We start from the raw sequence: 12,781 nt of genomic DNA on the forward strand, positions 1-12,781 counted from the left end.
ACTTGAACAGGACCAAATACATGATTATCCAGCGTAAAACTCTCCCAAAATCTCCACAAAATCTTCGACAGTGAACAGCAGGACACGTCTCTCTGCCTGGACTTTGATCTCTTCTTCCGGCTTATCCAGCCCAATTGGTTGGGTCTAATTGCTTGCAACAAGCCTGTTATGTCTTCTAGAGTCCATACGTACCAAATACATCCATTGAATCTCCTCAAAACTCGCTCAAATTCCACTTACAAAACTGTTCTTCGCTGCCGCCATTTTTCCCGCCAGTTTCTGTTTTGAATTTTGAGAAGGAAACTGACCTCCCCCTAATCCAGTTATGGTGTCCCTTTAGCACATGCTCTGAAATGGGGTGCCCCTTATCCAACTTAGGAGTGCCTTTAGCAATTCTTCTGGGATGTTTTCCGCACTTTTCCGTGGTTCCTCCGAGCTATTTTTTGGGGTACTTCCGGTACACTTATGGGGAGCTTCCGGTATGCTATCTACGGAGGTCCAAATGCCATATTTTTAGCCAAATTTGCCGCAAAACCTTATTTTCCAAAAACACCTACAAATAAATAAAATAACCAAATAAGTACAAAATCGAGCACTAACACTATATACAATTGAGATATATTAGACACATAAATGCGTCTATCATTCAACTCTTTAGATGTTTCGTTATGCCACTGTTACAGGTTTGCATTTTTTTTCTCTTTTCATTTGTGAATATGGATATATGATATGTTTCAAAAAAAAAAGGTATACATGTTTTACTCTTAACTTATGTTCATTAGGTATACATGCTTCGTAAGGTTTTAAAAGACAACGACAGAAAGTCTACTGTTACTCTGTACAGTTGAATGTATTACTAGAAATCTCTTACAGAGTATGTGCTACTATTTCAGAATGTACTTGTAGAAATCTCTCACAATGTGTTATTGAACCCAATAGGGTCAAGTTGTGAACTTCCAGTTACAAATGCGAGACACTTGAATCTGATCTAGATCTCAGTTACATGTGTTCATAACTTCATTATGTACCAAAGTCACCAAGTTTTAGAGTAATTGTTGTCAAGATCTTGGATCTTCATATTTGTTCAAAACGAACATTGTATATGTTTCTTCTGATGCCTTGCTTGAGTTAACAAGTCTATCTAATTTCATTTGACAAAGTGACATAAATATAATTCATCATAATCGCCATTGTCCTTTTATCAAAAGATTATATGAATGCGGAATATTTAAAGAACAATTAATATCAGAAATGTTTTATGAAGCAATTATAGTTTAATTTAATAAGCTTACTAGTCTCTACCTTTATAGAGGGAAATAAGCTGATTACTCATTCTTTGGGTACTTCCTTGGCCACCTTCCACACACTAGTGTCTTGGCCTTGCATTTGAGCAACAAAATATCAAACCAGATATCTTACTGACATACCAGCTTGGTATGTCTAAGCGTTGTAAAAATCAAACCATGAACCTGAAGAATTCAAAATACGAAATAACCAAGCAATAACCACATTAACCCTAAAAGAGAACTCAAATCAGAGTTTCTAGCTGCACTACTTACTAATCCTATAACACACAGGCTGGCTAGGGTTTGGCAACCAGTGTATAAATTGGGATACCCCATGTTGCAGGAGCCTCCCTTTATAATACAAAGCATTCTTCTTTTAGGAAGCTCTTTCCCAATTCTAGCAGACATTCATCTTTTAGAGAAAGTGTTATGGTGGAATCCAAACTATTCCAAGTGTGGAAAAACCATGGAATGTCAAGTCTAGTGGCTTCCAAGTTGGGGTCTTCCACAGAAAATCCAAGCAAGGTTCCACGGTTTCGTGGAAGGGTTCGTGGAATCCATTTGAACGCCAATAAGAATAGCGTTAAACGCAATTAAGAATGGAGCTAAAAAAACGCAATTAAGAATTGCGTTTTTTTATCCGTATATTTAAAATGAGTCGTTGAAATATAACGGCTGAAAAAAAAGCTCCATTCTTAATTGCGTTTTTCTTGGATTCAAAGATACATTTCTCATCTTATAAATCCTTGATTGCAGAAAAGGCTAATCCGCCGGTCTCAGTCGCCAAAAGGATGAATTCCTTATCATGTACAAGCCATCGTGACATTTCTATTAGTCTTACAACACAAAGTGTCCAAAAAACTAAAACAAAATTGAAAATAATAAAATTACATTCATAGTTCTTTAAGTTCATAGAAATTCTTCGTTCTCCATCGATACCAATGAGTTTTCTTCTAATGCTGGCAATATGTATGTCTTCACAAGCGAGTTGTGAGATTGAACGTCTTCTTTCGTGATAAAGCTATCAATATATGGTCCTTTATCAAAAAAGAAATGTTATGATCATATTACCAGGGAGCTACCAAGTATCAGACGGCTACTAATTGTTTTAAATACAAATACTACCACTTCTAGTACAGTATACAAAAGTGTACATAATACATACATACGAGAACCCAAGACACAAATAGAACAGGAAAGAAAGGAATATTTTAGTATTACTTTCTCTGTTTTATCTGATTACAATCAAAGAGAATCATGGTTATTTATAGCCTCCACCAAACATAAAATCGTCTAATGAAATGTATATGTGGCTAACACCTGTGAGCTCACTTGGCAGTATATGGCTAACTTGGACATAATATTTATCTATAAGATAAACATGGTTAGTCTCATCTTTTATGTAGAGTGAAGGGTGGGATAAATAATAATCCATTGTATCCTTAGATAGATTGTCCTCAACTTTAAATGGTGGGCGATCCGCTAACTAATGTCATGCTTACGTAACACTTTCCCTTGGACCACCATTTATATCATGTTGCCTCGTTTGTTAGAAAATTTATCCGGGATAAAAACTGAACTTGGAGTGAGACTGGTCACCGTCCTGAAATACTTCCTCTATCAAAATTGTGTCAGGAAAAACCACTTAGGACAAAGCCTAAACGCATGCAATTCATAATATTGCCGATGTCGATGGGTATGTTCTCTTGGTAAGATGTTTCCAGGAAAAACCGTGTACGGTAAAAACCTGAACCAAAAGAATAATTGCGGTTCTCCAATGGCGCATCTCAAGAAGCTCTATGGATGCACATCTCTTTAGATGGTGATCACCGTTCTAAGAGTATTATCTCATTAAAAACCTCGTCAGGAAAACCCAGAGGGACAAAACCTGGACGTAGGAAAACATGAGTTCTCAGAACAATGATAAACCCGCAGATGTTGCCTCGTTAAAATCTTGTTCGGAAAAACCCAGTGGGACAAAAACCAAGACGAAGGAAAAAGAGTACAACATGTCGAACTGCGGATAGCAGTGGACTCACATGCCTCGTTAAAACCTTGACAAGAAAACCCAGTGGGACAAAACCTTGACTAAGAAAAAGAGTACACGACGTAATGTCCAATATGCCCATATCCATAGTCTTCCATGGATTTACTCCCCATGATGAGAAGCCTTCTCGGTTGATCATTATGCCTGGTAGTACTTAGAGTTCTGAACCACCCTTTAAAGTCTTGAGAAGATCCAACTTTCTTTAGTTGAGAAAATCGGTCTGATTTTCTTCTGTGAAATTTCTTAATGATCATCTGGTTGTGCAAGTCTTTTTATTTTCCACTAGCTTTTTCTAGACAATCATATTCGATCGGAGGATAAACAAGTCTCCTATACTACCAGACTATTAGCTAGGAAGACGTTTAGCTTCTTTAACAAACCTGCCAAAAATCAAAACTTAAACAGTCTGATTAGCTTTTCTCTGTGGGAGACTTTCAGCGATTTTTCATGCAAAAGATCAAGCTTAATGGTACCACGAAGATGAGGGGTTTTCTTCGGACCAATGTCTTGATATTGGCGCTGGATAGAACCAGACTTTCATTTTAGTAAAAATCCAATATCAGTTATACATAGCATATTTCAGCTAATGTACCATTTACACATCTCTTATGTAATACAAACCACATAGTGATACATCTACTTTGTTGAGATGCAAATCGATCAATCTTGTAAGTAAGAGATCGAATGACTGCAATTATGCCAGCTTATCCATTTAAACATGTCTAAACCTTTAAGGTTGACGAAATTAATGGACTTCCAGCTACAATATTCAACCCACAGATTGAGACCTTGTTTTACCGAGAATCTCATCTCGAACTTTTTATTTAAGCATTTTTGTGCTTTGGAGGACTCTTCAGAAGTTCCAATAAAGTAGATGTTGTATAAATCTAGTAAATGCATAGTGCATGAGCATATAAGATGGTTCACATATCCTTGGATAATATAAGCATTCACTTAGACGATTAATCACTTTCGTCCTTATTGAGAAAATGCATATGACATGGTAATTCTACAGATAGGTGGAAACCGGCAGTTATCTGTACTTCTTACAGATTCGAAATAAACACATCCTCTAGATGAATGTCGAAACCTTAAAGACTTCCAGACAAGTAACAAAGAGGTATTGCATCCATAACAGGGAATATGTTTCTTTGTAATCCATCTCAGGTTTCTGTGAAATATTTTGTGCCATTAGTTGACTTTACTTTTCTCACTATGCACACACACCCACTTGTAGCCACTAGGGGTTACATTATCGGATGTCGGAACTACAAACACCCACCTGTGGCTAAGAGTAGCTCACATTATCGAGCGTTCTGGTTGCAGTACCAAAAACCATGCATTTTATGAGAACCTGTTATTCTGCTTGAATCTCTCGCTTCTAGTTTAACCAATCATATCTTTGATGACATCCCAATATAGAGAGTGTTTCAACACCAACATCATCTATAAAAGTATCATTGGACACCTCGAGTATGTCACCAACAATCATTGTATTACGACCACAAATTTCTCTATTGCATGCATGACTTATGGAAATCCTCTCATTTTGAGGTTTCACGGCCTTTGCAGAGACATTCTCTTATTAGGAGAACTATACTCAGAGAAATCAGATCTTCCTTTGATAGTCCCTTTGAGAGCACTATCTTTAAATGATTGTGACTGGTTCTTCCTTTTAGGAGAAGCAGAATATTTTGAGTCAACTAATATCCATGCTCAAGGTGTGTTTTAAATGATACACTTACTATAGCTTCTCAAGAAGCAACTTGATTTGCAATTTATGAAGATATCAAATCTTTTGTATGTCTTTCATTTCTGAAAACATCAAGATGAGATACATCCTGGTTTATCTTGTGCAAACCAGAATACTTCACGCCGTTTTTCAGGCGACGGCCTTTCCTGCCCCAAATGGTGGAAAGACTTTCTCATCAAATTTGCAAATTTTGTAGTATTAACAGCAATGGAATGTAGCACGTTTTAAATAGTAAACATGACAATGGTTCATGAGTAATAAGTTCAAAATGCTTGATGATTGAATAGAAAAATCATTCAACGAATGCACAAGAACAATAAAATACTTACCATCAATGCCCCTAGCATCACTAAGATGATACAACATCAACGAATGACATACAAGAGTTTCATTTAAAATTCATATGAGTATAGATACACGGTTACCATCCAGGTGATATGTCGAGTCATGCATGACTACCAGACCATACTCCCATGAACCTGGTTAGTGTCCGCGGAAACTCGTTGTCAAGGTTATCGCTATATAACAAGCGACCTTAATTCTGTCATTACGCTTTCTTATAAGCATCAAATTTCGAACTAAAGTTCTTGGATGCTAGGACTGAGGTCCTAAAAGAAAATACAAGTGAGAGAGCAACTCAATATGGACTAAGATCCATATCTGCCAATCACATAAACTTTGTCGATAATTCCTTTGCAAAGGGGATATGCATCCACAGTGATTTCAGTAGCTACTCTAAATATTATCGACAACCAGTTAATAATCAGCTAATTAACGATCTTACATCATTCTCTAGAGTATGAGGACATCCTAATCCATTGGTACCAAACTTCAATATGCGGATATTCTACTCCATGAGATATCAACGCAAATTTCATGGATATGCTCCTCGTCAGGAGTTGTCAACTCATCTCTCAAATAGAATATGGACGTTATCTGATTAGATTGGCATACCTCATACAAGAGGTTTTTCGTTTATGCTTCTAAGTATATTTCAGATGAAACAATCGCTGCGATTCCATGGCATGCCTTGCAAGGACTTTTAACTTACCCGGAATCAAGCACGCGTACTCTTGATAAATCTAGCAACAGAGTAATCTCCAACACTCTGGCATTTCTTGGTGTGAGAATTTAGATGAGACACAATTGGAATTAACCAATATCGTCGACGAATCTCCCCTTGATCCTCAGGTGGGAATGTCTCATCAACATAACCTTCAATTCTGCATTACTCTACCTGTCAAGGGAGTAACTGGGTACAGAAAACAACAATAACACACAACCCAGGAGAGGTAACTGATCAGGTTTCCTCTCTCGTTTACTGTCCAGTTGGAATAATTTTAAGAATTTACATTTCCATGTAAAATTAACAGTAAATTATAAACGAATTTTGTGACCGTAGACACTATCTCAATATCAATCCCAGTCCTGCCAAGACGACTGATAGAGATCAACAACAATGAACGGCATTTCATATGCACATATTGTGTCTGTCACAACGATAGCAGAGCTCTTCCAGGATCAAGGACGACTTTGTTTAAACCAATCATTATGCTACCGTCCCGTATTTCTCCACTTCTGGTGGTAAGGGGTTTACCAGATTCTCGAACCTGATAAATATTGTGGTTACCATATCTAAATATGCCTACCACAATTGCATTTTCTTTCTTTGCCAACGATAAACTTCTTTGCATATGTACTGCTGCAAATTTAGTTCACCAAATTCAGGATTTTAGGTAATAGCTCAGGAGACGAGAAGACATGATATTAACTCTAAATATCATTTACAAAAATGCAACATTCATTATCTACGAGGCGCAGTTAACATTTGCAGCATTCGTTGTTGTTGATACAACATATACAAAGTACAAATTAAGCACTAGCTCTTTAAAGCTCGTCGATGCATATAATTGGCACATATAATGCACGCCGTAAAGCTAGCGAGAACACATAAGGACGCAAAATATGCAGCTCTCCTTATTGCTCACCACAACATTTTATACGGTGCATATATCTTCTCCAGAATTTAAGCCGACAATGGTGAAACGGTTCTAACATAATACCGACAAATCTTCAATTTCGTCAGTTACGGAGACAAAATATTAATTTATCAAAGTTGAAATATGAACACATTCTTTATTTCACAAAACAAATTGTCTCGATATCAATTGTAGGCCATTTCAAGGACCTTTGATATAGACTGGCTAATCGTGTTAACCCGATGTCCATTTTTCATCGCATTCCAACCTAGGTGGAAGGACTTTGAATTTCGGAGATTATCATAGCAAAGGAATACTAAAAATTTGTTGTCCCCCAAGATGCAACAATTCCTCGCTCTGTCGGTATAAAAACCATTAACACCAAAAATCACTGGTGTACCAACAAAGGTAATTTTACTCTCTACGTTATCCAAAAGGACGCGGAGAAACCTTCTGTTAGTTGGCTAAAGCGGAAAATAGCAAAACGCTACAAAACTCAAATATTTGGCTAAATTCGGAAACCGAATAACATCACAAATATGAGTCGTTGCTAATACGTACCTATTTTGGATATGTCTACATATACCATAATTATCTGTGCTCCAAATAACACATACAAGACATAGTAAAATGCCTAACTTTCTCTTTAACAAGTCCTAATCAAAATAGGAAACAAAGTTAGACATTACAAAAATTTATACATAAAACTAATCAACAATAGTTAAATTAAATATGCCAGAGTTGAAGAGAATTATCCTTTTCCACATCGCCATTCCCATATCGATCACCATAGAGCAATTCGTGCTGATAACGTGTTATGATCGTATTACCAGGGAACTACCAAGTATCAGACGGCTACTAACTGTTTTAAATACGAATACTACCACTTCTAGTACAGTATAGAAAAGCGTACACAATACATACATACGAGAACCCAAGACACAAATAGAACATGAAAGAAAAGAATGTTTTATTATTACTTTCTCTGTTTTCTCTGATTACAACCAAAGGGAATCATGGCTATTTATATCCTCCACCAAACATAAAGTCGGCTAATGAAATGTATATATGGCTAACACCTGTGAGCTCACTTGGCAGTATATGGCTAACTTGGACATAATGTTTATCTATAAGATAAACATGATTAATCTCATCTTTTATGTAGAGTGAAGGGTGGGATAAATATTAATGGGCTTTTTGATAAAATACCTCTATTTTCACATCACACTAAAAAGATGTCCCCGTTCTTTAGAAATTTTGTTAAAGTGTCCTTTCCTTGACCGTTTTATTCAGAAAACGGTAAATGGCAGTTAACAGACGTCAACGCTTAGGTGGCAACATCAAAAAGTCTAAAAAGCCCTTCCCACGACCGGGTAGAGCTGAATCCATTTGAATCGCCGATTTGAAACGCCGAGTCGAATCAGTTGAGCTCCACTTGGAACTTCATCCAAATCAAGCCACATGCTCATACCATTAATATCACAATCTCCCAACACCTGCATCGTCACCACCATTCAACCATTCTCAATCAGCTTCAGTTCAAATCAAGAACTTTGCAGCATCCATCCAGCAGCATGAAAAATGAAAACACATCAGTTAGAGTGCATCAGTTATGAAGGAAATTGTTTTCAAGTAAGATATAATGATCAACTCAATTCGTAGAATATGGTCTGCAGCCTACATATTGTGATGGGGAAATATTCTGGTTAGAATCATTTCCTCGCCATGTAGGCCCTCATACCCTTGATAGTGAATAAAGCATCAAAAAACATACTCAAAATCTCATTTAGCACTCTTGAAAGAAGATCGGTATCACAAATTACCATGAAAAAATGGAACCATACTGAATTATGATGTTTTTTCTTATTCCCCAAGGTAATACAAAAATCAATTGAAGTGCTTGAAGAATAAGATAGACTCACCATCCACCATCACGGCTGGTTAAGAATGCAGTGGATCCACCACCAAAAAATTAACAAGGCATAAGCACCATCACGTACTTGAGAGCTACAAGAAATAGAGTAACACAAAATGAAAGCCAGCCCTGCAAGTTCATTTATGGTCATATTAAGATATCTACCAAAATGAAAAGAATAATTTTCATTTTCAGGCGCAGCTTGGTACCATGCGAGTTATTCATTTGCTTTAAAATGTAGAGTGAAAATCTAAACACAAATAATCCAGATGGAAGACTACGTGCATTGTATTTTTCCTGCTTGTCCTTTTTACCATTTTGCAATGTCAGTAACCTTTATCAATCATCTGATAATTTGTCATCTTCAAAATAAAATACGCAAACGGCGAAATTTTCTAAGAAACAATAACATCCACTACAATAATTGGCATTTTTACAAGAACAAATGAGTGTGATTACAAATATTTGGTTTTAGCTCCAAATACATTTTTCAAAAGGGGTTCTATTGTATTGTCCATAAATCTACTAAAAATCTTAACAATAATGACATTTGATGGAGCAACTCTACAATAGGGTATAGCTAACACCTCTTGCAGAAACAGTAAGAAAACTAATGATTCATGTATGTGTTCTAAATCATTATTCTAAGCAAGCCATATACCAGACATAATACTTAACAAAACAGTTACAATAGAAACAAAATGGAAGGAAAAGCCACCCAAAAATGTAAATGAACAACTAGAAAATCATAATATCAATAAGCAGAGCAGTAAATTGAGAGAAAGATGATTGACTTACTCATCAGCAATATACTCTAAAAGCTCATCAGTACCAAAATGTTCCATAGAGAACTCAACCAACTGTCCACAACTCCTATCCACAGCTTCTCTTGCCATCCTTTCCATATCATAGAATTCATCATCGAACAAATCCCACCTATTCCTCATATCTACGAAGCGAAACAGTAGAGGCTCTTCTGTATTTTTGTTCAACTCAAATCCTCAAATTGAATCATACAAACCCCAATTAAACAATCAATTCAGGTTCAAAATAAACATTCACACACAAATTAATACAAACCCATATCTTAAATTGAATCAATTTAATCAAATAAGAAAAGAAAAAAAGCTTAAATACACAGAATCAGGAAGCTCTGCAATCAACTCAAAATCAGAATGAATAAATAAAATCAAATCAAAACAATTAATCTCATGAAGAACACAAGAATCCTAATTTAAAAAAATTCCCAAATTGAATCAATAGAAATAATTAATTGGTCTTCGTCTTCCTGTTGTTGTGGACTATCTCTTCGTCCACTGCTTCAACTCATCAAGCCCTTGCATCGACAGTTTCAGAGAACCTCATCTTCACCAACAAACCCTAGAATCATAATACCCGTATCGGAACAGTACCACCAACAACGACGACAACAACACCTTCATTCACTGTTCAATCGATTTCAATACCGATTAAACCAAACCATCATATCCTTAATCATACTGAAAGCAAAACCTAAAATCAAGAACAACAGAAGGCGGCGATTCTTTTTCTCACTGCTTCTGAAAGAGAAAGAGAAAGATGGGAATAGAGGCGTGTTGTATTAGGGTGGTTAAATATGATAGGGTAGTGAGATAATTTCACTCGTTTTTTTTGACCTGATATGCGGGCCCAAACCGTGAAAGTTAACTGCGAAGGCATTTTAATAAGTTTTAAAAAAACGGGACATTAATTTTATGGATATCAAAAAAACGGAGGTACTTTATCAAAATTTCCAATACTATTCCATTGTATTCTTAGATAGATTGTTCTCAACTTTAAATGGTGGGCCATCATCCACTAATTAATGTCATGCTTACGTAACAAAAAAAAAAAAAAAAAAGCCCTTTCCTAATTCTACCAGGATATATACACGCTTTCCTGACAGCCTATTTATACCCTAGTTGCCATAACAAGCACCTAATTAGCTCTAGAAAATCTCCATCTTTCTTTTCTGATCACAGCAAATTGCGTTCTAGATCACATCATAGAAGTATAGATTGTTTCAATTAGATTTTATCATCTCAGATTATTCAAGATGTCGTTCGGTTCATGTGGTGGTGGTGCTAGACAGGGGAGCGGTGGTGGAAGACAGGGAAGCAGTGGTGGAACACAGATGAGTAGGAATAGAGAGCTCAAGGAGAAGAAACCAGAGCCGCCGAAGAAGATGGATACCGACACCAAAACTGTAGCAGAAGGATCCAAACAAAAACCAGCAAAGAAGCGAGAAGAAAAAGCAATCAGGGCTGATGAAACCCATAGTGATGAATCAGAAGAAGAAACCCTTGAGGATGAAATATCAAAACCTAAATCAGCAAAGAAAAGAGAAGAAGAAGCATCGAAAAGGGCTATTGCTTGTTAGAATACGGGCATCCAACTCAAAACCAATTGGCAATGAGTGGAGAGGCCCAAAGGATTATAAACCGCAGGATCTTAGAAACCCAGACAATGTGGGACTAATAATTTCAACACGCCCCCTCACGTGTAGCCTCGTTGGGTCTAACACGTGGAACAATAAATCGGGTAACACAGAGTAAAGGTGCGGTCATTTGACTCGACACAAATAGCCTGCTCTGATACCATGTTAGAATACAAGCATCCAACTCAAAACCAATTGGCAATGTGTGGAGAGGCCCATAGGATTATAAATCGCAGGATCTTAATTGCCCAAACAATATGGGACTAATAGTCTCAACACGCCCCCTCACGTGTAGCCTCGTTGGGTCTAACACGTGGACAATTAAATCGGGTGACGTGGAGTAAAGGCGCGGTCAAAGACTCGTCGCAAATAGCCTGCTCTGATACCATGTTAAAGTTTGTGGGCATCCAACTCAAAACCAATTGGCAATGAGTGGAGAGGCCCAAAGGATTATAAACCACAGGATCTTAGATTGCCCAGACAATGTGGGACTAATATTCTCAACACGCGCCCTCACGTGTAGCCTCGTTGGGTCTAACACGTGGACAATAAATCGGGTGACGCGGAGTAAAGGCGCGGTCAAATGACACTCGCAAATAGCCTGCTCTGATACCATATTAAAGTCTGCGGGCATCCAACTCAAAACCAATTGGCAATGAGTGGAGAGGCCCAAAGGATTATAAACCGCAGGATCTTAGATTGCCCAGACAATGTGGGACTAATATTCTCAACACGCCCCCTCACGTGTAGCCTCGTTGGGTCTAACACGTGGAACAATAAATCGGGTAACGCGAAGTAAAGGTGCGGTCATTTGACTCAACACAAATAGCCTGCTCTGATACCATGTTAGAATACAAGCATCCAACTCAAAACCGATTGGCAATGAGTGGAGAGGCCCATAGGATTATAAATCGCAGGATCTTAATTGCCCAGACAATATGGGACTAATAGTCTCAACATTGCTGCTGCAAAAAAAGCTGAAATCAAAAGATTAGCAGAGTTGGAAGCAAAAGAATTAGAAAAAGCTGCAAAAAAATCTGTCGTCACCAAAGTAACCGAAGCTGAATTACAGAAACGTCGTGAAGCGGAAGAAAGTAAGACAAAGAAGAAACAAAATCGTACTGCTGCTGAAGAAGAATACGAAAGGATGGTTCTTGTTAGGAATACGAATCGTGATGAGACTGTTATTCAAGCAAATTCCATTGAAGATGCTATTGCTACAATCGGTTTTACTAATAAACGACGCAATGCTGCTTCCAATTCTGTTTCATGCTATTAGGAATTTGTTTTGATTTTCTGTTTATTAGTTTTGATTTTATGTTTCCCTTTGGAGAAATTTTGGGTTT

General features: G+C 37.2%; 1 protein-coding gene and 1 long non-coding RNA gene across 3 annotated transcripts; one reads left to right on the plus strand and one right to left on the minus strand.

The window, feature by feature from the left end:
* Positions 1-8,013: 8,013 nt before the first annotated feature.
* On the minus strand, positions 8,014-10,580 carry LOC113289064. 2 transcript variants are annotated; one of them, XR_003330841.1, is made up of 3 exons: positions 9,779-10,580; positions 8,988-9,072; positions 8,014-8,616 (listed from the first exon to the last, which is right to left on the minus strand). It is a non-coding gene; the product is annotated as an uncharacterized LOC113289064 (long non-coding RNA). The 2 variants fall into 2 exon arrangements; XR_003330840.1 differs by having other exon boundaries at positions 8,988-9,109.
* Positions 10,581-11,054: 474 nt separating this feature from the next.
* On the plus strand, positions 11,055-12,714 carry LOC113291397 (vicilin-like seed storage protein At2g18540). Its single transcript, XM_026540933.1, has 2 exons — positions 11,055-11,373; positions 12,413-12,714. The coding sequence occupies exons 1-2, from the start codon at positions 11,055-11,057 to the stop codon at positions 12,712-12,714; spliced, it is 621 nt and encodes a 206-aa protein (XP_026396718.1).
* Positions 12,715-12,781: the final 67 nt, after the last annotated feature.

Source organism: Papaver somniferum, chromosome 6 (assembly GCF_003573695.1).
Source record: "Papaver somniferum cultivar HN1 chromosome 6, ASM357369v1, whole genome shotgun sequence".
Classification (NCBI taxonomy): domain Eukaryota; kingdom Viridiplantae; phylum Streptophyta; class Magnoliopsida; order Ranunculales; family Papaveraceae; genus Papaver; species Papaver somniferum.